The 26,362-nt window shown below is 40.5% G+C and overlaps 4 protein-coding genes across 14 annotated transcripts; 1 reads left to right on the top strand and 3 right to left on the bottom strand.

Moving 5' to 3' along the window:
• Positions 1 to 104: 104 nt before the first annotated feature.
• On the bottom strand, positions 105 to 6,476 carry tmem209 (transmembrane protein 209). 6 transcript variants are annotated; one of them, XM_029462125.1, is made up of 15 exons: positions 6,391 to 6,476; positions 5,844 to 5,991; positions 5,642 to 5,700; positions 5,380 to 5,511; positions 5,007 to 5,236; positions 4,674 to 4,878; positions 4,292 to 4,467; positions 4,097 to 4,168; positions 3,675 to 3,771; positions 3,145 to 3,270; positions 2,923 to 3,020; positions 2,456 to 2,570; positions 2,134 to 2,231; positions 1,113 to 1,186; positions 105 to 925 (listed from the first exon to the last, which is right to left on the bottom strand). In XM_029462125.1, exons 2-15 carry the CDS (start codon positions 5,981 to 5,983, stop codon positions 871 to 873), a joined length of 1,677 nt encoding a protein of 558 aa, XP_029317985.1. In that variant the 5' UTR covers positions 5,984 to 5,991; positions 6,391 to 6,476; the 3' UTR covers positions 105 to 870. The 6 variants fall into 6 exon arrangements, with proteins under 6 accessions (XP_029317985.1, XP_029317982.1, XP_029317986.1 ...); XM_029462122.1 differs by having other exon boundaries at positions 5,844 to 6,005; positions 6,391 to 6,473; XM_029462126.1 differs by having other exon boundaries at positions 5,844 to 5,996; positions 6,391 to 6,461.
• Positions 6,477 to 6,808: 332 nt separating this feature from the next.
• On the bottom strand, positions 6,809 to 14,081 carry prdm4 (PR domain containing 4). Of its 3 annotated transcripts, none has more exons than XM_029462120.1 (12): positions 14,006 to 14,077; positions 13,610 to 13,673; positions 13,270 to 13,405; positions 12,700 to 12,888; positions 11,323 to 12,081; positions 10,660 to 10,809; positions 9,919 to 10,037; positions 9,744 to 9,829; positions 9,235 to 9,362; positions 8,620 to 9,138; positions 8,137 to 8,305; positions 6,809 to 7,937 (listed from the first exon to the last, which is right to left on the bottom strand). In XM_029462120.1, the coding sequence occupies exons 3-12, from the start codon at positions 13,382 to 13,384 to the stop codon at positions 7,553 to 7,555; spliced, it is 2,619 nt and encodes an 872-aa protein (XP_029317980.1). In that variant the 5' UTR covers positions 13,385 to 13,405; positions 13,610 to 13,673; positions 14,006 to 14,077; the 3' UTR covers positions 6,809 to 7,552. The 3 variants fall into 3 exon arrangements, with proteins under 3 accessions (XP_029317980.1, XP_029317981.1, XP_029317979.1); XM_029462121.1 differs by having other exon boundaries at positions 7,553 to 7,937; positions 13,270 to 13,385; positions 14,006 to 14,081; XM_029462119.1 differs by lacking the exon at positions 14,006 to 14,077 and adding an exon at positions 13,926 to 13,946 and having other exon boundaries at positions 7,553 to 7,937.
• A 1,087-nt stretch (positions 14,082 to 15,168) lies between these two features.
• On the top strand, positions 15,169 to 15,770 carry LOC115028515 (achaete-scute homolog 4-like). The gene has a single exon (XM_029462344.1). The coding sequence runs from the start codon at positions 15,198 to 15,200 to the stop codon at positions 15,741 to 15,743; it is 546 nt and encodes a 181-aa protein (XP_029318204.1). The 5' UTR covers positions 15,169 to 15,197; the 3' UTR covers positions 15,744 to 15,770.
• A 2,953-nt stretch (positions 15,771 to 18,723) lies between these two features.
• Positions 18,724 to 26,045, bottom strand: LOC115028150 (suppressor APC domain-containing protein 1). Of its 4 annotated transcripts, none has more exons than XM_029461635.1 (5): positions 25,415 to 26,045; positions 22,371 to 23,005; positions 19,316 to 19,468; positions 19,076 to 19,228; positions 18,724 to 18,930 (listed from the first exon to the last, which is right to left on the bottom strand). In XM_029461635.1, the coding sequence occupies exons 2-5, from the start codon at positions 22,467 to 22,469 to the stop codon at positions 18,841 to 18,843; spliced, it is 495 nt and encodes a 164-aa protein (XP_029317495.1). In that variant the 5' UTR covers positions 22,470 to 23,005; positions 25,415 to 26,045; the 3' UTR covers positions 18,724 to 18,840. The 4 variants fall into 4 exon arrangements, with proteins under 4 accessions (XP_029317495.1, XP_029317496.1, XP_029317497.1 ...); XM_029461636.1 differs by having other exon boundaries at positions 25,486 to 26,045; XM_029461637.1 differs by lacking the exon at positions 25,415 to 26,045 and having other exon boundaries at positions 22,371 to 22,812; positions 22,914 to 23,367.
• Positions 26,046 to 26,362: the final 317 nt, after the last annotated feature.

Raw genomic sequence — 26,362 nt, 5'->3', positions numbered from 1 at the left:
TAAGGTCAATTCTTAAAAAATGAACTACATTGCCACCAAGTGGATGCCAATGAAAGTAAAAAATATATTTCATTAGGTGGAGGGAAATGAACAAGAGTCAACTGTTTCTTTTTAATATCTAAATTTTATTTTCAAGTCGCATGGGACAAATGTAAAATGGCATGTAAAAGGTTTAACATTTAATAAATGGCCGACACATGGCTTTTGTAAAAGACGTTATATTCAGAAAAAAAAGACTTTGGTGACTCAAAGGCTTTTCATTTGTTCTCCATCGCATATCAAAATAATTACCACTGTACGTAGTTATGTGTTGCATTGCAGCCTAGTACTATGTGAAACTTTTAGAACAGAAAACTTCAATACTTTTCACAGTCCAATTTGTGTAGGTGACTTCAAGTATGTCAGGAGCATCCCAACTACAGCAGAACATCATTCAACTACAGGGGGGAAAACAGCATACCAGTTGCAACAGGTTATTGAAGAAACAAAAGTAAAGTCCACACATACTGTATTTACATTCATGCTAAATGGGTCTGAGCCCTTAACAATTCACCAGAAAAATCGGAGATATATTATTTACAAGGCTGCCATGCTGGTACTTTCTCAAAATACAAAATCAGAAAACCTAACAATGTTAAAAAATACATCTCTGCAGTGTATCATAAGCACACTTTGGTGCAACATAAATGTGTCCTTAAAATGACAATACAGAATGTTACTCAAAGTGAGAAATGTCCAAAAATATGCATTTGTCTTTCAAAGTTTAGTGCTGCTTTTCCGATGTGCCACTGAAAGGGCAGTCCTTAAATTGTGGTGGCATTCCAACCAGTGTAGCCACACAGCTTTTTGTTGCTTGTAAATGATGATGCATTAGTTTTCGAATATCCACAAGATGTTCACACCAGAGAGGCCAAGATTTACTCTCCTGAAGAAAGTATAAAAAGCAATTTAATTATCTTACAGAAGACCGAAGGTCAAACCGATCATTTCAAATCAAATTGAATGTGCGCTTTACGTATACGTAAAAATAATCAAAACTTAATTATATTCCGAAATGGCATATGCTATGTAAGCTCGCCAGCCTATTACAGGATTTTAGTAGAAGTACTCACCCCAGCATTCCTGACTCCTTGGTTTTAATGACATAGAGGAACATGAGGATTGTGTGGAACAGGTTGTTCCTGCCCTACAATAGAAATCAAGATGGGTTCATGTTATTGCAATCAAAGTGTTACAGTAAGGATTTGTTTATGAATGAGATATCTGTTCTGATGCTCCGAGATTACTGGCATTTCTCAGGGATATTTGTCACATATGTGGGATTATGGGTATGATGCCCCAAGACACAATGTCTCTATACTTCATCACTGTATAACAAAACCAAATCAAGTGCACCTGTAAAAATGTAAGATTCTCATTTATAATGAATACAATTAAAAGATGAGGACCCAGTTTTACAGGCAAACAATAAAATGGGGGACAAAAAAGGTTCTTTCAGTGAAGATCAAAAAAACATCATTCTGTTTTTATCTTAAGACACAAGATCCTGTGAGAACACAAATGTTGACCAGATTACAGAACGCTGGAAAGAAATTATTTCTCAAATGTTTTGTGTGTTCAGAATAAGATTTTATTAAATAAAAACAACTCACAATAAGTGGATTGTGGTGAATATCCATTATTGGGATAATCGTGAAAATCCTCACGAGTGATTAGAAAAAGCTAGCTCGTTATCACGGTTGATGATAGTTTGTTTTTCACAAAAAAAGTCTCATTTGTGATGCAATAAAAGTATTGGTTTCCTAACTAAATGTAAGGTAAAGTGATTCCAGTATGTCTTGGTGGCATTTTAAGAATTTTTTAATCATATTTTGCTGATTATTGGGATAATATTGTGAATCGTAAGTATTTTGGTCAGCATAATCATAACATGAAAGATGATTTGATCTGCCACCTCAGGGAGCTCTATGAAGAGTACAACCAAGAAGAAATAAAATAACAAAACCTGACTACTCCTGGGATTTGATTGGAACCCAGTCAGAACAAAATCAGAGCACAAGCAGTTTTGTAAGAGCCTGAAAAAGAGAAATTATTTTTGAAAAGAGTGAGAACACTGGTTGTTTTTGCTGTCACCTTGGGTAGACTGTAGATATGTCCCTGGTAGATGAGCTGGTAGTGAGGGGGAGTGGTGCTGCTTTGGTGGATGCAGAAGAGGCTCTCCTTGGTAACATCTATGAGAGTTAACACAGAAAGGGACACAAGCACTGAAACAGCATGAAGACGTAAACCATAGAAAGTATATGCTGTGGTTCAAGAATGAAGCATACAGCGGAAATCACAAGCCTTATAATATTCCTTCTTCCTGTTTGGCAAGTGTGTGTGTGTGTGTGTGTGTGTGTGTGTGTGTGTGTGTGTGTGTGTGTGTGTGTGTGTGTGTGTGTGTGTGTGTACTCACCAGGTTTGTCTGGGGTGTGGCTGAAGTGCTGTGAAGTGAAAGTCTTCCCGTCTGGGTACTTTGGGTGTGGGGGCAGTCTGGAGTCCAAGTATGTACAGCACATATGCATGAGGATCTAGAGGGGAAAACAAAATGTTAAGCAGAAGTATTTATAAAGAATTAACTATTTATTCCCCTTTTAAAACTATGTTTTTATTTATCATTTTATTTTATTTTTATAAATTAAGTCGCCAAGAAGGTGGTAAGCCACTAAATCTAGTGAGAGAGTTACCAAGTTCACAACACTGCGTGTGGCTGTGACAATAGTAGGTTACAGTCTGTGCCGCTGTGCGTGCGACGTGAACCATTCTGTGCAGCATGCATATCATGGGCGCCTGAGCTATTACTACTACTAGCATAGAGTGTGTGTGTGTGTGTGTGTGTGTGTGTGTGTGTATGTGTGTGTGTGTGTGTGTGTGTTGACTCACAGCGCAGTCAGTGGGGAGGTCTGTGTCCCATTTTCTGTTCTTCAGATCACCACCACCATTCCAGCGAAAGGAGCTCATGCAGCCGCTGTGGGCGAGCTCTGACAGGACAGAAACGCACACATAAAATAATTTTAAATGTGTCCCACTATAACTCAGAACACCATGAATCTAGATTTTTTTTAACCCCTTCCTCACACATGTGTACTGCATTGTTGCACTTACCCTTTACACGATCCACTAGATATTCCTGGTTGGGAGTAATGTCCAGATACTGAACAATAGAGTTCATAGTGGGGATCAATGAGGCTTTCATCACCGCTGCCTGTTTCAGGCTGCTTATGCTGGCCTCTGGTGGAGGAAAGGTGAAAACTAGGTGAGACTCCAAAATCATAGCAACGACTACTGTGATTTCTATAATCCAGAATTGTTTTTCTACATTGAACATAAATGTGTGTTCTACACTTTCCTAAACAAACTACTTTTTGTTCTGCACGTTACCCTTGTCTGGTATATGAATATTAATTTCTGAGAAAATCTAGAAAATTGCAAAATCCAATCGCTGCTGCAACAAAATAAAATGTTCCTTCAACTTAACGTTGCACGTTTAAATCAGATTTTCAATTGCAGTGCAATTTATTTTAAAAACACTTTTTTAATATGTAACCTTTTCAGCCAATGGCATTAATATAATACTATTATAAGACATAAGTTTATGAGTGCCCCTTGATTCATGTTCTCTGCAGATGGTTTACCTCCTATCTGGAGCTCAGGGCAGCCCATCCTCCTGAGCTGGCTGTTGACTGAGTCGGTTTCCTTGACCAGGGGGACCAAGATGGTGTCACTGATCCACTGCAAAAGAAACAAAATGATTTATTTTATAGATGAAAAATAAATGAAGCACAATTTACAGTGCAGTAGCAATGTCAGGTACATAAACATTTCCATTCATGTGTAAAAAAATATATATTTTAAAAGAAAGAGAAACATGCATATACACGTACTTGTAGAAAAAAAGGGTTATTATAAAGATGATAATTATACATATAATAATATATAATATAATTACACATGACACTTTATAGATTTATTTTCTGATGTATTTTCTTTCTTTACAAAAAAATTCACAACAAAGTTTCTTGAGTATGTGGTTCTGTGAATATGTTGTAAGACTCACATTTCGAAGCTTGGCTGTCCAGCCATCAATGCGGTCCACTACAGGGCGACTCGTTGTGATTCTGGCCCAGACCTAGATAATAGGAAGGGAGAAGATATACTTTATACTCTGACACAGACAGCCTTGTATGTCCCATTTTGAAAATCAATATTGTTTTTCTTTATTATGGCACAACAACAATGCTAATTTACAGACCTCCTCTGCAGCCTGTTTGGAGCCCAGGTCAGTCTCATCCTTGTGGGCAGATGGTGCCAGAGAGCGGCAGGCCGGCTGGTACAAGAACTTCCTCAGGCTCTGGGCATAATCTCCAACTGAGCGGTTGTAGTTCCAAAATGTCGGGCTGTGGCTCGGAGACACAGACTCTGGACTCCCTGTAGAGAGCATCAATTCATCATGATATCTAAAAGGGTTTCATTCTGTGATCATATACATCGGCTAACAATTACTAAATCCCCTAAAGAACAAAACTTTGAAAAAACATGTGGTTTACATCTGCCAGTGAATCTGGGTGAATACCATAAGTGTCCTACTCCGTTTATACGAGCAATGGAGTTCCTACACCACTGGTCTACTGTACCTAACTGGCTGCGGTGACTCCTCTCCTCCTCTGTGCGGAGAAACCTCTCCAGGCTTTTCAGATCCTCCATGTAGTCCTCCTTGCTTCCAGGAGAGTTAAACACTGAGGGGGATGTGCGGTATCGAGCTCTCAAGCTGGAGCCTTCTGCTGGTCCAATACTGCTGGGGTAGGGGGAGGAGCCAGGAGAGGGACTGTAGTTCAACACCTGAGAAAGGAAAAACATAATGTTCTCAATGTGAAGAGGGAAAATTACTTTTAAGGAAATTCATCCATTACATTGATCCACCACACATCTCAAAGCTAGGCCAGATAACAGCGATGTCATGGACGTACCTTTCCAAAGGCCACTGAGGGGGAAAAGCCCCTCCCTGCACTGTTTGGGGTGGACTGGCTGCTGAGAGGAGGGCTGTACCCGGGTACACAGCTGGGGGAGAACTTGGGGCTGGTGGTGGCTGGCCGTGAGGGGCTGAAACTCAGCACGCTTTGGCCCTGCAGCGGAGACGATTGGGCCGGGACTGGGGTCTCCTTTTTTTCTGGCTTTTGGGGCGGAGAGGCCTGAATACCTGCGAGGGGACAGACAACAACCAGCATACTTAATGAGTCCAAAACTAAGGATCTAAGTGCGTTTACATACATCTAATAATGACAAAAAAAAAAAAAAAAGAGTGCAAACACAAATTCTGCAGGCAAAGAAACAGAGCCTTACTTGTGTTTCTCAGACCCAGGAGGTAATGCTGCTCAGGGGATACAGCAATGGTGGAGGGGGTCATTGTGTATTTGAAATATTTCCAGAAGTCAAAAAGAGCATTAAGGCTAAATAGAGAGGCGAGCACCAGTTCTGTAAACAAGGACAGAAGAGGATGTTAGTGTCAAATTAAATGTCAGAATTGTATTTATAATATAGTTTAATTAAAAACATCGTCTCCAGCAGACATCATTAAACAAATGTAAGAGTAGCGGGACCTCACCGATGTACCAGATAGGCCAGTAAGTGATGTTGTAGTATCGGCTCAGCAATTTCCCTGACCTAACAAACAAGCAAAAACATATTATCACATTTTGCGCTGTAAGTGGAGATATGAGAGATGATAGGTTAGTAAATCTGTGCTACACTACAAATGATTGCTAATATTTGCAAGAGAGCACATTACTGAGCTTGGAACAACTTACATTTCAGTGTAAATCATGCCAGCTAGAGACACGTTGAGCACAGCCCAGGCCAGGACCACCTGACGAGCCTGCTCTTCCCTCCTCATCCTCAGGGCTCTGTCTATCATACTGGGCATCCCGTCCTTAGCTGGAGTCAACATGAATTGATCTGTTCTTTTCAGGCTGAGGCAAGAAGCACATAAAAACACTGAGCTAAAACCAGCATGCAGAGAGCTACATTCAAGTGGATTAAAACATCTTAAAGATTACTACTAACATGTATCGTGTGTTACAGAACTAATCCCTAGCATGTATCTAGACAGCAAATAAACTATGTGGCATGACAACTATAGCTGCATGACTTACGGCTAGAAGTACAGCACTGTTAGCCGACCTGCTAGCTAAACGGTTAGCTGAAGTTCGCTAGCTGTCACATCAACAATACAGAATTTGCGGGAAAAGTATGGTTTCAGTGTAAATTTCAACAACCAAAATTACAGAATGTTATACTGAAAGTGATACAACCAAAATGAAAATACAACGTGTATGAAATGTAGATAATTCATACCACGTTACAGTGAATGATAACTGCGGCGCTGCATGTTTTGTATTTTCACCGGAAGCTACACGGCGTACTTCCGGTCGCAGTACATTTAAAAATAACTTTTATTGAATCTTTTTTTTTAACAATACATTTTGGAATTACGACATAAGCCTGCAGTGAATGTAGTACAATATGGAAAAAGAGTTAGAAACAAAAGGGAAAAAACGTTATATAGTTCTGTGACAGAAATAGAGAAAAAGAAAAGGATCAAATATAACAAAAACAACTTGCATATGAACCTACACGTGAGGTTTTCTTAATCAGGTTTAATACTTTTAATCACAAATGATGTCGAAGGGAGATATTTAAAACGGTCAGGTGGGGGCGCTGTCTCTCTATTATCCATGTGGTTTTGCACTGAATGATCATGTGTTGAATGTACAGCAGGTGGGGAAGCAATAATCATTATGGTTAAACCAATATAGACACACAAAAAAAATTATGCAGTCAATGAAGTAGTCATTTATGCTTTTAACTCTCTCTCAGGTTTATCATTCAACAACATAAAACATTATGCAACAGATAGGATGGAGCTATAACATTTCAACATTGTCAACACTCACACAATGAGGAACATCACATTAATGCACAGATTCCTGCTTTCAAAAGGCTCACTTCCATTCACACAGATATTTTAAATAAAATAAAAAAAATAGTAAAAAATCCTGCTTTTTAATAAATAGAGAATTAACGGACAGTTCATTCAGCACTTAAATATCAGGACTAAAATGCAAGAATATGGCGTCAGAAGTTTTAATTGACATTATTGTGCAAATACAAATGAATCAGCCATTCATCTCATGTTATTGAGTGAGTCAAAATAAACTATTACACAGGCCTGAGTTAAATGAAGAGATAGAGAGCTTTGTAGAAATACAGTCAGATGTTTATCAGTTGTTTTATAATATGACACAGATTGTTTTAGCAGCTCTGATATGCTTCTGTGAGACTAAACATATATTGATTGTACAAATTCTGATTATGTAAAATGTGGCAATTACAATATAGTAATTATTCAAGATGTTGCAATTGAAATTTCACAATGTAACTGATATTTGGCAAAAACTAGAGGTAAACATCAGTATTGTATATAAATAAACAAGACATCTCAAAAGGCACAGTGTTGTCAATGAGGGGGTGACAGGGACTTTTCAGAGTTATATCCTCCAACATCTAAACCACAGTCTTCATTACTGGCTGAGTCAACAAGTCTCTCTCCTCTTCCCCTGTCATCATCATCATCATCCTCCTCCTCCTCCTCCTCCTCCTCGTCCTCTTCCTCGTCTTCATCTTCTTCCTCATCCAATTCCTGCTCCTTACGGGACGCTCTTTCCGCCTTGGGCCCTTTGCATATTTTGAGGTGACGAGTGAGGTGGTATTTGGTGAGGAAAGCTTTGTGGCATTTCTCACAGACAAAGTCTCTTCGGCCCTCGTGAGAGTTCATGTGCTTCTTCAGGTGGTTGGTCTTGAGGAAATGTTTGTTGCACTTTGGGCACTGTATCCGGCGCTCACTGCGGTGGAAAAGGGAACGTATGAAGACAAAACACATATTATATAACCTTTACTTCATCAGGTGATCTCTTCTACAAAAGAGACGAGCATATAGAAAGTAAAGCAAACTAATTACTACAATCACTGCAAAACAGAGCAATACTTTAGTCTGCCGAAATATTTTATTTTAAAAGTTTAATTCTAAACTAAGTTACATACTGTGTGTGAGAGAACATGTGTTGTTTCAGGTCATGTTTCCTGATGAATGCCCGGTCACAGAGGTCACACTTGAGCTTCTCTGCACCGGTGTGGATGAGCATATGCGACGCCACATGGGATTTCTGGGTAAACAACTTCTCGCAAACCGTGCATCTGTAATTCTTCTGACCTGTTAGTGGAAAAAAAGAGTTTCAGAGGTAAAACATTATAAGATATAAAACAGTGAAAAGCAGGAAAGCTCCATATTGATGAGGCTGAAAACAGCATTTTCTGTCATTTTGTTCCGTGCAGCTAGCTGTAAAATGGCTTAGAATTTGTCATTTTCTTTTAAATTAACATGTCACTCTTTTTCTAATTATCAGTTTTTATATGCGAGTTTTCATGTGGCTTGTTGTGAACACTTGGGTTTATAGTATGACAGCTGATATGACCGATGTTGCCAAAACTCAAACCTGTTAACACTTCCCTTCCCCCGGTACTCACCTGTGTGAATCTTGAGGTGCATCCTGAGGTTGCTGGGATCGCTGAAGGCCTTACTGCAGTATTCACACTTGTGAGGCTTCATCCCCACGTGACCCATGAAGTGCACGTTAAGCTTTGTGGACGTGATAAAAGCCCGGGAACACATGCTGCACTTGAATTTCTTCTCCCGGACATGACCCTGACCTTTTGCTCTGGATGTAACATTATTAGAGTTTCTATCACTGCCGCCCCGGCTGCTACCGTTTGTTTGTCCTGCAGCGTGGCCGTGGCAGGGCCATGGAGAAGAGGAGGAGCTTGAGGTCCCATTGGTCAGCTTCTCTTCCTGGTGAGCGTGTTGCTGTTGCTCTTGCTGCTGCTGCTGCTGCTGACAGTGGTCCTGCTGCGATGGGCTGTGGCTGTGTGGAGGTTGGTTATGGCTGTGGTTACTGTTATGGCTGCCAAGATGAGACTTGAGCTCGGAGAAGGAGGAGCACTCTTTGCCACATTGGCAGATCTGGCCCTCAGGCACCTGAGGAACACCTGTGGAGACATAAAAGATGGTGGAAGGGTCAATATCGAGCAATGGATAACCAGCGGATCAGTGTGGCTTCTCAAAACTATAACATGTGTAATCACCCAGCAGCCTGCAGTAGTCTCTGCTGTAGTAGAAGAGCAGCTCCTGGTCCGGGTGGATCTCTGTGGTTGTACAGAAGAACAGTTTACCATTGGCAGGGTACGCCACCAGGTTCTGTTCCTCACGGCTCCTGCGCACACGCACACGCACACACACACACACACACACACACACACACAAGTTAAAATCGGTATAAAATAAGATGCAGTTGTTGCTGTTAAGTTCGCTAGTTTAAAAATAATTCTGTAATGTATGGAACATGTAATGTAACATGGAAAAAGTGATAATGCTGATCAAAGGCTCTGACAATTTGGAGGAGAAAAGTCAAGTGCACTTCTTCATCTTACTTACTAATCTTCTAATATGACAGCACAATGTGCAGGTGGTTGTGGCAGCGATAATTACAATTTAGACTTACACCTTGTCTAGACATAATGTATTTAACTCAACTACTTTTCAAAGTTACACCTTAGTTTTATAGCAGCATGAGAGGCTTGAGGATGTACTGTACCTTGCTTTGCGGACAAACATCATCCAGTTGCACTCATTCTCGTCCGTTGTCACGATGTAGAATTCCAGCACATTGTTGTGGTACATCTGAAACGGAGAAATGGGTTCATCACATATTATGGTTTTGCACCGACTGTGACAAGAAAACGCACGGTCCAACAAAAAGCTGCACTGACCTTCCATATTTGTGGAGTGTCCTTTTCTGGCCAATCGGAGAGATCCACGTTGCTACAGTGCTGCCCCACCATTGGTCCAAAGCAGGTCCTTTGAGGAATGACATCCCGTGCAAAAACTCCTAAGAAGGGCACGAACACATTTAGTCAGTAATGTAACTGATGGTCTACCAAAAGTTTTTTTGTCTACCTTTTTACTACCTTTAAAAAATATATAGAAAAGGCATGTTAATAAATTCATTGCTTTTACTTTGTTATGACTCTCACAAGGTGTTCCAATAATCATTTTTAAAGCTAGAGTGAAGACACTGATATCATATGAAAGTAGAAAAACTAAGGATACCCACGAGTCTCCCCTTCACAGACACGCCCACGTTATGTTAATCCCATGTAGTTTAGGGCACAAATCATGCAGTTTTTGAATGCAGTATAAATGTGTTATTTTTGCCTATTCTAAAAAAAGTGTATTTGAATATTTCTGCATGTTGGGGGTCCCTAAACAGTCTTGGAATTGCATACATTGGATAGGACTGGAAAGCTGAGGCTCTTGTAGTTTAAATGAGCCCAATTGTTTTCATGTGTGATGATGTTAGTCCCCATAGTAGCCCTATAAAATACAAAATTGAGTCTATGTGGGTCTCTAACGGTTAAAAAGTATCTTACTCTGTTCTATAAATAATAATGAATGAACTAGCAGATACAAACATTAGCATTATGTTAAGAATCTTGAGTTTATTCTCTCACCAAGCGGTTCATCTGCCACTGAGATGCGGAGGCACAGTGGACGTGGAAGAGAGAGGCGAGCCCGGCTTTGGATCGGCGCGTCAGGGATGAAGGTGACTGGGCCATGCTCTGGGCAGTCTGAGGTATAGGAGCGCTCACACAGTGTGCACCCTGGAAGACAAGAAGGTGAGCGTCACTAATACTTACTGCCTTACTGCAAACTCAAGTGCTTGCTTAATGTACACACTGCTCACTTCTATTCTATGACTGCTTTTTACAAGGAATTACTGTTTAAAGGATCTTCTGAAAACAAAAAATGGGAAATGGAAGGAAACCTAGGTAACAGAAGATGAATTTATGTGAGCTACAATAGAAAACTTCAGCTTCAGCTTTATGGGGAACATTTTCTTGGAAAAACCTCATTAGGTTCTTAATTACTTCGGTTCAAAAGAGTCATTACAGAAGGTTAGGATACGACTATTAAGCCCGATGAGAATGATTACAGTTTGTATGGACCTTAGTATAACTCAATAAAAAATAAAGAAATTCTATATTTAGGTGGAATAATAGTATTTTCTAAAGCTGTATAGCTTTCCAAAACTTATGTCAGATTTAAAAATCATGATTTTTAAATCATATATATATATCCAGTTCTTTTTTTTATTATTACACATACACACTCACAGATGGTGTAGGCAGTGACCATGTTCTCCTTGTTGGAGGTAGAATCCTCCAGCTGCAGGGTGGAGTTGACCAGCACCAGGTTGTTTTCTGGACCCAGCGACACCTCTGCCGTGATGGGGGACACGTTCACGGCCTCCAGCCCCATCACAGAATGTCCATGGAGCGACACTGGCTCCAGTTGGCCCTGGCTGGCCATGGAGCCGGTGAGCACCACACTGACGACGCCCGAGTTCAGCTCCCCATTTGTGTGGAGTCCTCCTGCTCCTCCTCCACCAGCGTTCCCCACTCGGCCTCCCATGTGATCCGGCTCCATCACCACCGGTAGTTCGAGCACAGGGGGTCCGTGGAGGGGCATCACCCCACCAGATGAGTCCACCCCAGTCAATCCCTCATGCGGCTGAGGCTGCCTTCCCCCTCCGAGCTGCTGCTGGGAGTCAGACACCGACACCACTCCTACTCCGTCCATGGTGGCCAGCTCCTCTCCCATCCGGTCAGGGGACATGGGGCTGCTGACACGTGACTCCATGGCCAGTCCCGTAGAGTCCAGCTCATGAGCGCCAGGCTGGTGGAGGTCTCCCTGGCCGCTGACCTGTCTGGAGTCCATGGGCACCAGGCCCTGCTCCAGTGGGCCTCCAGGGCCGCTGTAGGGATCCAGACCTGAGGGATTGTTGCTGGAAACTGACAGGGTCCCATCTATGTTGAGGCTGCTGGGATGAATGTACTGAGGTGGTGGACGGTCTGCCAGATAGGACAGGATACCTACAGCAGGGAGAAAAAGGGAACTTGATTAGAGCTGAAACTAAGTTTGAGTAGTAGGCCTGTCATGATAATTACATTATCGACTTATTGTACGATATATGGACGGAACTTTTTCCCGTTGTGTTTACGTGTGTTTCTTTACATAAGAATGTCACCATTTATATACAACATGGTGCCAGAATAACCATTATAATAGTTGGGCTGAGTCCATTTTATTTATTGTTTTGGTTGTGTGGATTAATTTGATTTATTTTTATATTTTTATATTTTTATAATACATAATTATAATATAATTTCTTACATTCAAATTCCAATGTCTAAATATTCTTAGAGAAAAAAAAGAAGAACTTCTTAAAGAATTAGAAGTTCATTGCTTTTTGAAACGGTGTACTTGCATTATTATGTGATTATCATATCAGTGGCATAAAATAGTCTTAAAATGATAATACTATAATTTATCGCAATTATTTCTGGGACAACATACCGTCCAACAAAAGTAGTTATCTTTTGACAAGTCTACTGCGTAGCATGCATGATTGATTCATTAACTTAAATTCAGGTAAAATGCAATAGGAGTAAAGGCTAAACTTCAAATTACACACACAAACAATATCCCACCCGGCAATATGTGTCGGAAGTAGCTGCTTTCCAGGTGGGGGTACGGAGGCGGTGGCAAAGAGTAGTTCCTCTCCGGCAGACCGCACATCACTCCTCTGTCACTCAGCGGACCCATGGGGAGCATCAGTGAGAGGGCAGAGGGAAGGGAGCCCAGGGAAGGACCCAGGCTGGGGATGGCCACTGGCATGCCTGAATCATAATAAAAAGTCATGAGCAGATAATACACCAAGATTACATTCAGCAAAGTAATATGGACTGGAGCCTGAAACTGCACAGATCCTTATCCGATCATAAAGTATTTAAACTAAAATGCAGAATTACTATCTTATATACTTTAACAGTTCATCTTCCTGCATATCGAACAATTAATTCTGATAACTGGAATCTGGGCAAATCATGATCCAAAGGTTTGTGCAGGGTTAAACAGGAAATCGTAACACATTGTGCTACTCTACAATCTGCAGTCGCTGAATATGTGATGCTTAGTCTTGTTACAGTAAATCTAGTGTGTTAGGTTAAGTACGTTTCCCAGCTTGAGCAAACAGGCCTGGCTGGTAGCATCTTTCATACCTGGAGTGGGAATGGGGTTGTGTGTGGGGGATGTGGGCAGACCCAGATGGCTGGCACTCACTGAGGGTACACTGAGCTGGTCCATGCCCACAGGACTCAGGTTCATGTCGTTCATCCTGGACAAACAACAACAGCGCTACAAGAGAGAAAGAGCATTGAGCCAGCAAGCTTAATAATATCCAAACAACCATCTGCTGCTTAGACACTGTTAGCAACATTAAGATATGGATTTAGGCTATGTATGTATTGGTGTAAATCTTCGATTAATTGAGCCCATATGTAATTGTCAGCACTTAATGACACACGGGTGATGTATGCAGTGTGAGCTACGTTAGCTTACCTGAATTCAACAACTGTCCACCAGTAACCGTGTACTGCTGAATGGTGCTTTTATCCTTCTCTCCCTGTGAAATAAAACACCTGGTATGAAACAACTTAACTTAATACTACATACCAACAATTAATATACAACTCTAATTCAAAGAGCTGAAACAACAGCTAGCCTGTAATTCAAAAACGACTTATTTGAAACTAGTTAGCGAAACATCAACCAGTGTTGTCCCACTGCTAACGTTAGCCTTGCTAACTTACATCTACATACATCGTCAAAACAGAGAAATATCATGTGTTTCAGCGTGATTAAAGTACAGAAATACCTGTCAGGGCCGAATATGTTTCTTCTATGCAAAAATACTGATTATATGAAAAGGAAGATGCCTTGAAAACAACAACATACCAGCACAATACCTCCCTGAACGGGGCCATGACAGCATACTGCCCCTAGTGCGCATGCGCTTTTGCGCTGTGAGAGTGGAGGAGTATTTGGCTGATCACAGGTCAGTTTTTCTGCGGATCGTCAGGGGGCTTTATGGAAGCCCATTTACACCCAGCATTATGGGAAGTTGCAACTTTGAGACACTAAGTCATTATTTCAAGTTTGACATTATAATAACTTACGGGATGTTTTTATTTTAATTACAAGGCAAAGTTTTAATCTTATTTTTTTTCTTTTAATGCCAAAAATGGGCTTCCACAGGGTTTTTGTGTTTGGTTTTGAGCAACCTAATGTTGTCTTGTGCTGTTTTGTACTTTTTTTCACTTTTTACAGATGGAACATGATCAAGCAAAAAGCTTCTTTGTGAATGTATTGTCTAGCTGTAATATACAAAATATTAATTAAGATGAATGAGATTACAAATTGTATTTATTAAAAAATGAGTAATTTTCACGAAGGCAAAAAAACTGATCATGATCTGCTAAAAGCAACAATGTTTCAGTAATTATACAACTTTCATCATGTATCACAGATATGATCAGATAATTTGAATACCAAAATCCCATAATGTGAATTAAATTAATCATTAAATTTGCCACCACACTATTTTTTAATAATTTACATTTATAATATATATATATATATATATATATATATATATATATATATATATATATATATATATATATATATAAATAAATATACATTTATAAATTACGTAGCCTTTGATACATGTTTGGATTTGTTTTTTTAAAGTCAGTTATGATAAGCCATTAAAGTTTGCCTTGTATTATTAATCATGATGACAGTTACTTCACAGTGTCAGGAGGAAGGAGTCGGTATGTAAACAGTTTTATCTTGATGAGAACGCGATGGCTGAATCTCCGCCCGGGATCACGCCCACCATGCATCCAGCCTCAAAACTCCAACAAACAAGTTGTCACACAGACTGACAAAGTTCTGATCAAGAAGTGCCCCCTTATAAAAGATCACAATCCAATAAATTCAATCACAAAGTGGCAAGATTTAAAAGGAAAGTCTTGCTGAAAACATGAGATGACTGTGAGGAGACTCTGACGAGGTAAGTTGATGGTGCAAAATTAACTGCAGATTTTACAGCTGCCTAATAATCTCCTTTTTTATTCTTAGAGAGATGCCTCATCACAGTAAGGAGTTAATGGAGCATATTCCATTTGGCTCTCCATTGGCTCTCCACGGCTTCTCCATGGAGAACAGTGCAGCTCACTATAAGGATGCGCTTCGACTCGGACTGCCCTTCCAACTGGACTCATACCTCGACCCTGTGCACGGCCAGAGGTTACCCTACAGACGATTACCCTATTTCCCCTTTCACGTCCCCCTCGGTGTGTGTGATTATTCCTTTGAGCCTGCGTTTATCCGGAAAAGGAACCAAAGGGAGCGGCATCGAGTGCGCTGCGTAAACCAAGGTTACGCGCGGCTCCGAGAGCATCTACCGCAGGAGTTTGAGGACAAACGGCTCAGCAAAGTGGAGACCCTGCGCGCGGCTATTGAATATATCAAACACCTGCAGAGTCTGCTGGACTTAAACGTGTCCGGGATGGAGATGTCACTTGTTGGAGACGCGCATACTCGTGCGCCGCTGTCGCAGAGGACAGAGTGCAACAGTGATGGAGAATCCAAAACTGGCCTCAGCGACAGTGTGGAAATAGTTTACTAGCTTTAAGTATATATATCTCTCTGTGATCTGCTGTACATTAATTACAGTTTAAAGAAAGTAAAACATGCCTAAGTGATACAATTTCCACTGTCTGATTTTATTCCATAGTGTTTTACATGGAGCATTAACATCGTGTGTGTACATGGGGAGCTGCAGGACAAACACCCATCCAAGAAAGCAGTTTCTTTCAGATGCAAAATCATTTTAAATGAAGTTTTAAACTTATATTATTTAGTTGCATCTAATATGTTTTGTTGATATCGTGGTTGTGTGCCTTGTGGTCTTTGGTAGTTTCGTAATTACTGGGTGTGACAATGAAAACACTGAATTATTGAAAATGAAAAATTCAGTGCTTCGAGTCTTTAACATATTTTCTAAACTGAATGAGGTGAAAAATATATATATATATATATATTAAATTATGACTATTTTGTGGCACAATTGACAAGTACAGTTGATCGCTTCACCTCCACACTTTACATAGTAGGCCTGTTAAAAGATGAATTTAGAATAGGTCCATCCATCACTTTGGATATTTCTTAACAAATAGTTTTTCAACTTAACAATGTTAACACAAGCAAAATAACTACAGACAAAATTAAAGTTGAAAGTGTCTATGTATATGTATATATACATTTTTTTAAATGTAGGTCTATATGACAGGTATAACGTATTTCATGTTTAATATAATCTCGCTCGTCACCAGAGCAATACTTTCCCGTTTCATGTTGTGTTGTAATTCTTTTTTTTCCCAAAATGAATTGGCTTCAAGATGCATTTCTTCTGAAACTTAGATTCAGAATAGTTCTTGATTAAGCTATTAATTTAATGAATCATTTCTACAGGTGCAGCACAGGTGTAGGTAATAACCTCAATTAGAACTCAGTTCCATAAACCTTCTGCAGCCTTTTTATCAGGTTATTAATCACAGCTGTGATTCTCCTGCGAGATAATATCAAAAAGTCTTTGATGAACAAATCTTATGGAACTGATATTCTTGTGTCCTGTTTTGGTCAATGGAAGTGAACTTTATATTACAGTAATACAGGTTTAACTGGTCCCTGAAGCACAACAATGACACCTCAAACCACAAGTGTCTGTTGAGAAGAGTTCCCTGAGTGCTCTTCAAAGACCACCTACTCACTGCACCATGTATCTCAGGGTTCTCAGGATGTTTGCCGCCACCTAATAGCTTAAGGAATGCATTTATCAGCCCTATTTGTGTGTTTATACTTCCCACCTCCGCTGACCTGCACGGAAACGGCTCACAATTTCTGATTTTCAGAAACCACAAGTTGGGGAGGGAAAAAGTAAACATGATATTGTATACAAGTAAAAGGGGTTTGGAGAAACCAGCAGAGTGCAGTTCAAGTGAAGAATGGAGGAAGAACGGCATTGACAGCCACAAAGGCGTGACATAACAAAAGGTGTTTGGCTGTGTCGTTTGTGAATAAGACCCAATAATTAGCCAAGTGCTGGTACCCTGGGCTTGATGGTTCAGTGGCACTCTGAAGATAGAGAACACGAAGCTACTTAACTGAAAGCCTCTGCCTCAATGGATGTTTTCTCTCCTGATGCACACAGGCTGATTCTAATCACATTCAAGCACAGATTCCTTGCAGGCATTGCTCCATTTTAGTGGAAAAGTTGATGCTAATACATGAATGTGATTTAGTACAGACGAAAAGTTTCTAACTTTTGGAAATCATCTCGTTCATTTTGGTTAATTTCCTCCGACGTTATCAACATTGTGAATCTGTCACAACATGAGTCACAAAAACCGTTTGTCTTAAAACAGATACAAAAAAAAGAAAAAGTTCCGGCATACTGTCCCCTGTCTAATATTTAGCATCTCTCGTGATGACTGTAAGTTTGTGACCATACGCCTGAGAGTAAACACACTTGTAGACAATAACTCCACCATTTTAGTAGTCTTTTGTGTCTCTCAGTAGATGTTTACTTGTGGTCATTTTGAGTCTCTTCCTGGTTGGTACATGTCTCTTTGAGTGACATTTTATAGGTGAAGGCCAGTTGGGCCCCTGACACTTTGGGCCCCTGGGCCTGTGCCTGGTAGGCCCGTTCAGGAATCCATCCATGAGTGTTATATTATAATATTTAAGAAAGATGGATTAGAGTAGAGACTGGTTTATTTACATGGGGAGAGAAAAGCTAAAATAATATGATCAGAGAACACGTGTGTGGGTGACACATTTCTATATTTAGCCTGCTAATGTTGCCTTCTGTGTTTCAGGCTGTAGAGTTGTGCAGCGCAGGAGAGAAAATACCTGCAAACCTGCACAATGACTTGGATAGATAAAGTTTATCAGTTGAAGTAAGATCAGTGCAGGACCACCAGGAAAGGTTGCTGCGACGTGTCGAGACAGAGAGCCCACATACAGAGACGGAAATGGAACAAACTGCAAGTAACCGGACACACTGTAATGCAGGGAGGTATGGATGCACTTCAGCTTAAAAACTTTCTTTGCTGCCTTGGAAGTTGTATATCCACCATTTCTTTAATCAATAAAAAAAAGTGTTGCATAATATTGTTTACATTGCATTTTTCTGGGAAAAACACTTTATGAGCTACACCAGAAAACTACTACTTCAGTAAAAGTGCAGACGCTTTGGCAACAAAATGTACTTAAACTATCAAAAGTAAAAGTACTCATTGTGCAGAATGGTCCCCATTGGTGTTATATTGTATTATTACATGCGAGCAGTACTCCAATGTGGTAATTGGTCAAGGTGGAACAATTTAAACTATCTAAAATACTTTTTTGTTGTTTAATCTATAGAAATACATCATATTTTATAAACTGATTTAGAAAATCAAATCAAATTTATTTGTATAGCCCAATATCACAAATTATACATGTGTCTCAGTGTGCTTTACAGACTGTACAGGTTACGACACCCTCTGTCCTTAGACCCTCGCAAAAATGCTTTGTATTGAAAAGATCACACAGAAGCAACTGAGCATCCTTTACTGTAATTTATTAAATTAAATACATATTTACAAGTGGTTATAAGCTAGCAACTGTGTGACAAGAAGTGAAAGGAAAGTTTGCAGGACAGCTCATGTGTGTTTATGCAATCAGCGCGCCTGCAGTTCATCAAGCTGCTCAAGGATTGCATTTTTTTCCAATTTCAACTTGGAGATCTGACGATTCTTGTCACTCACCTCCTGTCAGAAGAGGAACACATCAAATACAATGATGGAACATTGAAACAAAAGCATTTAAAACAGGTGGGAAAACACTCATTTAAATATAATGTTTGAAGCCTTTTAAGGTTCACAGTAAAATCAATCAACTGTTTGTTCTCCTTACCTGAGCCAGCACTGTGTTGTGCCACCGGAGGTCGCTGTCTGCTACTGCGTCAGGCAGAGAAGGGTTGCTGCCGCTGGTGACATTGGGCTCCCTCATCACAGAGCTCAGAGAGCCATTCACCCGCTGGATACGAGACCTGAGGCAAGACTGAGCCTGCAGACACGCAGGTGTGGACAGACACCATAAGAGACAGTACACTGAGTTATGGTCAGTAAAGTCAATGAAGCCCTGAACACATACCTCTGCTGTATCTCCCTGGCAGGAGTCAATGTCGTCCTGCTTGGCTCTGTTCTCCTCCAGCCGCTGGATGTACCAGAGACGGGCCTTCTCCAGAATCTCCAGGCCAGAGCACAGCGCGTCCTTCTCCTTCTCTAGATCCTTCAGACGCTTAACCTGCGGTGGGAAGAACACACCTTGATCAGGTTCATGTCAATTATAAAGGGATGGTTGTTGTTGTATGAGGTACTTATATATATTTAGCTTTACCCTACCTAACCTGAATTTGTTATCTACGCTCTCGTCAAAGCCACCAGACATTACTCAAACAAACTCACCGATTGAGGCAGAGGCCAGTGGCGGGCCGTGCATTTCACACCTAGGCCTTCAGTGATGTCCTACACAGTCCTACCTGAATTATTCCACCTCTTAATACCATCATTATGACGCCATGGCTCTAGAAACTATACATTTAGACAGAAACGCAGTATAACCGGGCGTTGCATCACCCTAACAACAGAGTTATATTAATATTTACGAAACATTTAGTTGTAAATAGCAGGTATTCCCAGCAGTACAATGTGCAGTGCCTCTCGGAGGCTGTGAGCCGGGGGTACCGCTCGTACTTAGTGATTTGAAAGTGGCGGACAAACCCTTTTCCCGGCTGTGATAGACTCGTTAGCGTCAGGGTTAGCCGTTCTCTTCTCACGATGTCTATCTTTTCTTGAAAAGTTCGTCTTGAAAATGGCGTTGTAGTTATATCTGCGACCAAATCGATCTCTTCTCCTCCTTCAGCCATTGTGGGTTGAAATAAAACAGCAGAGAAGGCCTTGCTGGCCCTGACGGTGGCTGGTCTGACCAGCCACTCCCGTGTTCTGCTTGGTAAAATTTCTGTTTTTGTCAATGGAGTCTGGTCTGAAGAGAGCTGACTGACTGCAAGGTAAAGCGGTGAAAGTACTCTAAATATAGCGTAGATTTAAACTGATACCTCATACAGCCCCACTTCATTAAATGTGAACTATCCCTTTAAATTGTGTTTTCTAACCTAAACTCAAATGTTCCCTCATAAACATCATCCAGGAACAGGATCTATCCCTCCCTTCATTTCCCCTCACAGTCCCCACAAATACTAAAAACCACTATCATAAATGTCGAGTTTGATGATGCAGTCAGTTTCGTTAGGTATCTGTGTGTACTTTGATGGCACCATGGGGCTGACTTGACCACCAGAAACGCCAGAAACGCCAGAAACGCCAGAAACGCCAGAAACGCCAGAAACACCAGAAACGCCGGCCTGCATCAGCCTTTGGAAAGCAGCGTGATAGGCAAAGCGCTACCTGTTGTCTTCTAGAGGCCCCAAGGCTTTGTTTATATCAGCAGAGCCAATCTACAGAGCAGCAGGAGGCCTTTAGTCCTATTGTCCGCACTCATGTGGATAACATGCACTTTAAATGGGCTCACACAGAGCTAACGTGCAACAGAGAATCACAACATACTGTATGTGATCCACCTTTAGTATCCCGAGGTCAGGACGTCACCGCAATCAGCAATGAGATGGATTAAGAGGACATTAGAAACTCATGACACTATTGTATCACGAGTGAATGATTAATTTTAGCTGCGTTTGATTAATCACATTTTCAAGATATGCAAAAAAGTTACCTTTTATTTGTGATAAGATAAGACAAGAACTTCCAGCTGTATGTCGACCATAATAATCTCAACAATACAAACTGTTGGTTTGACAACTCCTCCTATAATAATAGATTCACAGTAAGTGGTTATATTGAGCCTTTAGCAGGAAGCTGTGAGGAGCTGACTTGACATGTGGGAATGTGTCACAGGGACGACTGCAGCCCTGCTACCTTCAGAATAACCCTCAGACATGCAGCAAAGACAGAACAACTGATAAAGAAAAGACTCTACAAGCATTTAAGTTAAATGCCCAGTATGAAAAGAAAGCAAGCGCCAATGTTTACATGAATAATTCAGTTGTCTAAAAAATACACAGTAGGTGCAGTATATATATATATATATATATATATATATATATATATATATATATATATATATATATATATATATATATTCAAATGTTATTACTTTAGGGCCAATAATTGTAATTCAGTTCAGTGTGAAGATGTTTTTGAACTGCATTTCCCTCAGTTTGGGAAACAAAGTTTGCAGTATAATTGGATTATTATAAAATATAAAAAATCAAAATAAGGAATCAAAATGTGAGACATTGTTATTTGGTGTCTGATAAAACATTTTGTTTTAGTTGGAATAGTTATCTCAGTATTTCCAAAATCCTGCATGGCTACGACACTCCTTCTATACAAGACAAATAATAATAATAATAATAATAATACACATTTAAATAACTCAATTCAGACATCAATTTAGGCAAAAAAATCTCTCTATATATTTTCTTTTGTGTGTGTGTGTGTGTGTGTGTGTGTGAGTGTGTGTGTGTGTGAGTGTGTGTGTGAGTGTGAGTGTGTGTGTGAGTGTGTGTGTGTGTGTGAATGTGTGTGTGTGTGTGTGTGTGTGTGTGTGTGAGTGTGTGTGTGTGTGTGTGTGAGTGTGTGTGTGTGTGTGTGTGTGTGTGAGTGTGTGTGTGTGTGTGAGTGTGTGTGTGTGTGTGTGTGAGTGTGTGTGTGTGTGTGAGTGTGTGTGTGTGTGTGAGTGTGTGTGTGTGTGTGTGTGTGTGTGAGTGTGTGTGTGTGTGAGTGTGTGTGTGTCTAAATTGAGCCTAACTGTAAATAAATCTGTTTTTGTTTCTCTTTTAGTATCACTTCAAATTGAGAAATGAACCATTTAAAATAGAATATACCATCTTTTACTCGAGAAGCAGTAAACGTAGTTAACTTTGAGTAATAAATCACATCTTTCCAACAGGAAACGTACGATAAACCTCTACAGTAAAACAAAACACATGTTAGTACAGAAGCTGATAGGAATCACAACCTCAGGATAATCACACTTATGTTCAAAGACCCAATGACATGTAGCTGATTACAATCAAAACACACATCATATCATCCCCTACTCTCACACACACCACCCCCCTCCTCACCCATAGGTAGAAGCGAAGTGCGTCCAGGCTGTAGAGGCCGGTCCTGAGCGGGATGATAACTACAGTGTAGGAGCCAGAGTCGGGGGATCGACAGGCCATGGAGAGGAGTCACTGACAGCTACTACTACTGCCCCATACAGCTGGCTGAATAACAAACAACAAACCACCTGCTCGCCACTGGCTGAATAATACCACAGAGAGAGAATGAGTGTGTGAGAGAGAGAGAGAGAAGGCAGGGGTGGGAGAAAAAAATCGCGCGATACACAGGCACAGACAGTATGGTGCCCCTGGGGCAAGGTAATGAAAGATTCCACATGTCACTGCCATGACTGGTTAATCAACATATAGTGAGAGAGAGAGATATGGGATGGAAAGAAGGTGAAACTGGCAATGCAGGATTAAATAAAGGCTCAAAGACAACAGTGACAGGCAGGAAGTGGAGCTGTGGATGGGAGATTTGAGAGAAGGATACAGGTGTGATCAGACATTTGCCAGTTTGTGTGTTAATCTCAGTTTTAGCAGGAAGATTGGAGGAAAAACAACCTTGTTTTTACAAGCTTTCTCCGCTCAAGGGTTTGGCAGAATTTTCTAGGAATCATGTCATCCTGCAGCTGAAGTGGAAACATGGCATTCCTCTGTTGAATAAAAAGAGAGTGCATGTGATTATTATTCTGCTCAGGTTTCAGGTGAGCACTCTGTCCCAACATGTTCCCTGGAATGTGACATAACCGGGGGACGAGGAGTGCGTGCCAGCGGACATTATAGCAACCGTGCACAGCAAACAAACGCAACAGTCAAGTACAGTTTGGAGAGCAGGGGCAGGGACAGAAGGGGGAAGCGCTGCATTGATATTAACGTCATTACTATCAGCACTCAGCTGGTCAGCTGGTCAATGCCTGCACAGAAAATCAGTGGCACATGTTTTTTTATTACTGCCTCAGGTCAAACTGGCTGTGAGACCAAGTTGATGGATGGAAACAGTAACACTGTTGGAAAGATTTTTAGTGTACTGAGATTTATGAGGGAAGAATATGAAGACTCAGCCCAAAAATGTGATAATCATCATTTTCTTTTGTTGCAAAATACGTGAAGTTAACAGTGGAGAATATGATCACAATTACACACTACTAGGTGGAAGAAGTAGTGGCCTATACATACAGAATATACGTATAATAAAGAATGATCAGATTTGATCAAGCCTAATACTAAGTCTAACTAACTGTGCATTATAAGTTGGCTCAAGAGTTGGTAATATTTACAAAGAAAAGTTAATTTGGAACTAAATGTGCACTAAAAGTCAAAGTCAATTAGTCATAGAGGCACAGCCTGTACAAGGAGTTAGATAAGGTCTTCTGAGGCTCTGACAGCTGTGAGAAATAACTCTTCATGATGTCACAGTGATGTCATCAGCTTTATGTCGCCCTGGGCTCAACATTACAATTTTTTAAAAGAAACTGTAGTTGTAAATCCACAAACTAATGGGTGATGTCACGTGACTACGTTTACTTCTTGTATACAGTCTATGTGACCAATATGAGGAACAGAAACCACATGACTGACTCCACTGTTCCCACTGTTAACAGGAAGTACATTTGCAAGTGTTCTCTTTTAATCTCTAACTATAGAGAGGAAGGCTGTACATACAGCACATTGTTTTTGATTATTTAGAGGGTGTGTCTGTTTCTTTCCCCTCTGAAGCTGCAGTCCTGCTGGATCACCAGCAGAGAGAGCCATGAGTGCACATCGCCGGCCTGCTGGAGCTGAACATCATATTCAGAGCTGAAGTGTTGGGACTTTTTATGATATTTTCTCATTGAAGCGTGAAGCTGTAGCTTTTACACAACACCAGATGGCGCAGCACAATGAAGATGCAGAGCGTCAGACTTCAACTATGTCAACCTATGTTGAAATTTCTACAACCTGCAATTCATTGAAAAATAACTTGATATCAAGATCTCTGAGAGGTCACTTTTACATAACACATTCAATACTGTGAGGTATTCCCTGTAAAAAATAAAGCTGTATTTCTGTAATATTTTCATGTCAGGTCACAAGCTTAAGGCCAATCAGCCTTCGGGCTGGAGGACAGCAGTTGGATGAAAACATGGGATTAAGCTGCTACGGCTCCCTGTGCTCCAGCATCTCTGAGATGGAGCCTGCAGGGAACCCACATGACCCCGTGTTACATCAGCAGACACATGATTCTCACCAGAATGAAGCCTAAAGTGTCACATGAACTCATGATAGGCTCTCATGAACACTAACAAATTAGGTGTTTTCTACTACGATTCCTTATTTCAGCTGATAGCAGCCACTTAGGGCTCTTTTCTGGGAGTAAAGGGAGACGTTGAGATAAAATAAAAGGTTTAAAAAAAATTAACGGGTTTATATGTAAAGGAATTTTTCTGACTTTACAGAGGCCACTTTAAAAACTCAGCAGCCTTTTTGTTGTCATCACAGATAATGTAGAGTTTCCACTGAGGGGCCCAGAGGGGGAAGTTCACATTGTCACATAATTAGTGCTAGTGTGTATATTCATACAAGCTGCATTTCACACTCATTCACACGGGTAGGCTGTTATAGTAGCACGCACACACACACACACACACACACACACTCACACACACACACACACACACACACACACACTCACACACACACACACACACACACACACACACACACACACACACACACACACACACACACACACACTTACAGACATATATTTGCTGTCTCGCTGTCACTACTACTTTCATACTGTTTTAAAACCACTTAGAATATGAAAATGACACGTGAACGCACACACATGAGCAGCCGGAGTGCTACAAGGTCACAAACATATTTTCAAAATAAAAGTGCAGCTCTCCAGAAACAGACCTGAAGGACTCAGCCAGGCAGAATTGAGACATTATTCTGGGTCATAGAAGCCGGGCACTTCACGTTCCCAGCTCACGCCAGCACTGCTCGCTCAAGGCTCACTGTTCCAGATCATAGCTTCAAGGAATCTAATCCAGATATGTAACCCCCCCATACACACTCACTTTAAATCAGGAACGAAAGAACTGCGTCTCTCTGGTCACTCAAAGGGGCCTCATTAAAGACGGACACTCACCTCCTTGTCCTTGAGAAATCTAAGCAGTGGAATGAGGAAAAACAAATCTTATTACACAAATAGGATCATTGAAAAGTATTCATGCCAAAGATTTTGTGTTATTTAAGTTACATTAGGCAAGATTCTTTTAAATTAAAATACAGTGGCTGAAATCTCAAATTAAGACTGCAAAAGTACCAACACACTGAACTGAGGCTACATAGATTTGCATTATTTGCCCAAATAAAATTAGATTTCAATGTAGACAATAGATCTAAAAACAAATACTGTAATAGTGGTTCATGTCAAAAAGTTATACTCACCATCAATGAGACATGAAGAAGGTCAATATCTGAGCAACAAGCGGTATAGAATATACATTGTGAAATTACATGATTTTTCCAACCTTAAAGGGGTACTCTACTGATTTCATTTTGCACTTCCATAAAGTCCAACAACTCACAAGAGACATATTAAAGAATGAATGGTCATAATCGAAGCAGCGGAAGCCAAGATATCGTGACTTCTAAGTCTCTTCGACAGGTTGGAAACACACAATTCTACATTTCCCATAATGCAACTCAAAGCGTCTTTGATTACACCCTGCCTGCCTCCTAAATGCCCATTTCTTTAAAAAAAAAACCCACATCTAATGTAATACAGGCTTTGTGTTAAAATTATTATGCCAAATCTGATACGACCCTGATGGCATCACTATGACATCATTGTGGGAAGTATAACTGAACATTATGTGTAAACTTGGTGGAGTCATAATGACCCATGCTTTTTATCCACTTTTTATTTATTTATATTTCTCTATCTTTCTACCTTGTTTCTCATGCAGGCAGACAAAGCACACTGCAGCATGTGGATTGTACCTAGGCTCAGTAAGTACCCT

Source organism: Cottoperca gobio, chromosome 23 (assembly GCF_900634415.1).
Source record: "Cottoperca gobio chromosome 23, fCotGob3.1, whole genome shotgun sequence".
Lineage (NCBI taxonomy): Eukaryota > Metazoa > Chordata > Actinopteri > Perciformes > Bovichtidae > Cottoperca > Cottoperca gobio.
Note: the sequence above shows the minus strand (reverse complement) of the source record. Positions and strands in the feature narration are given on the sequence as shown.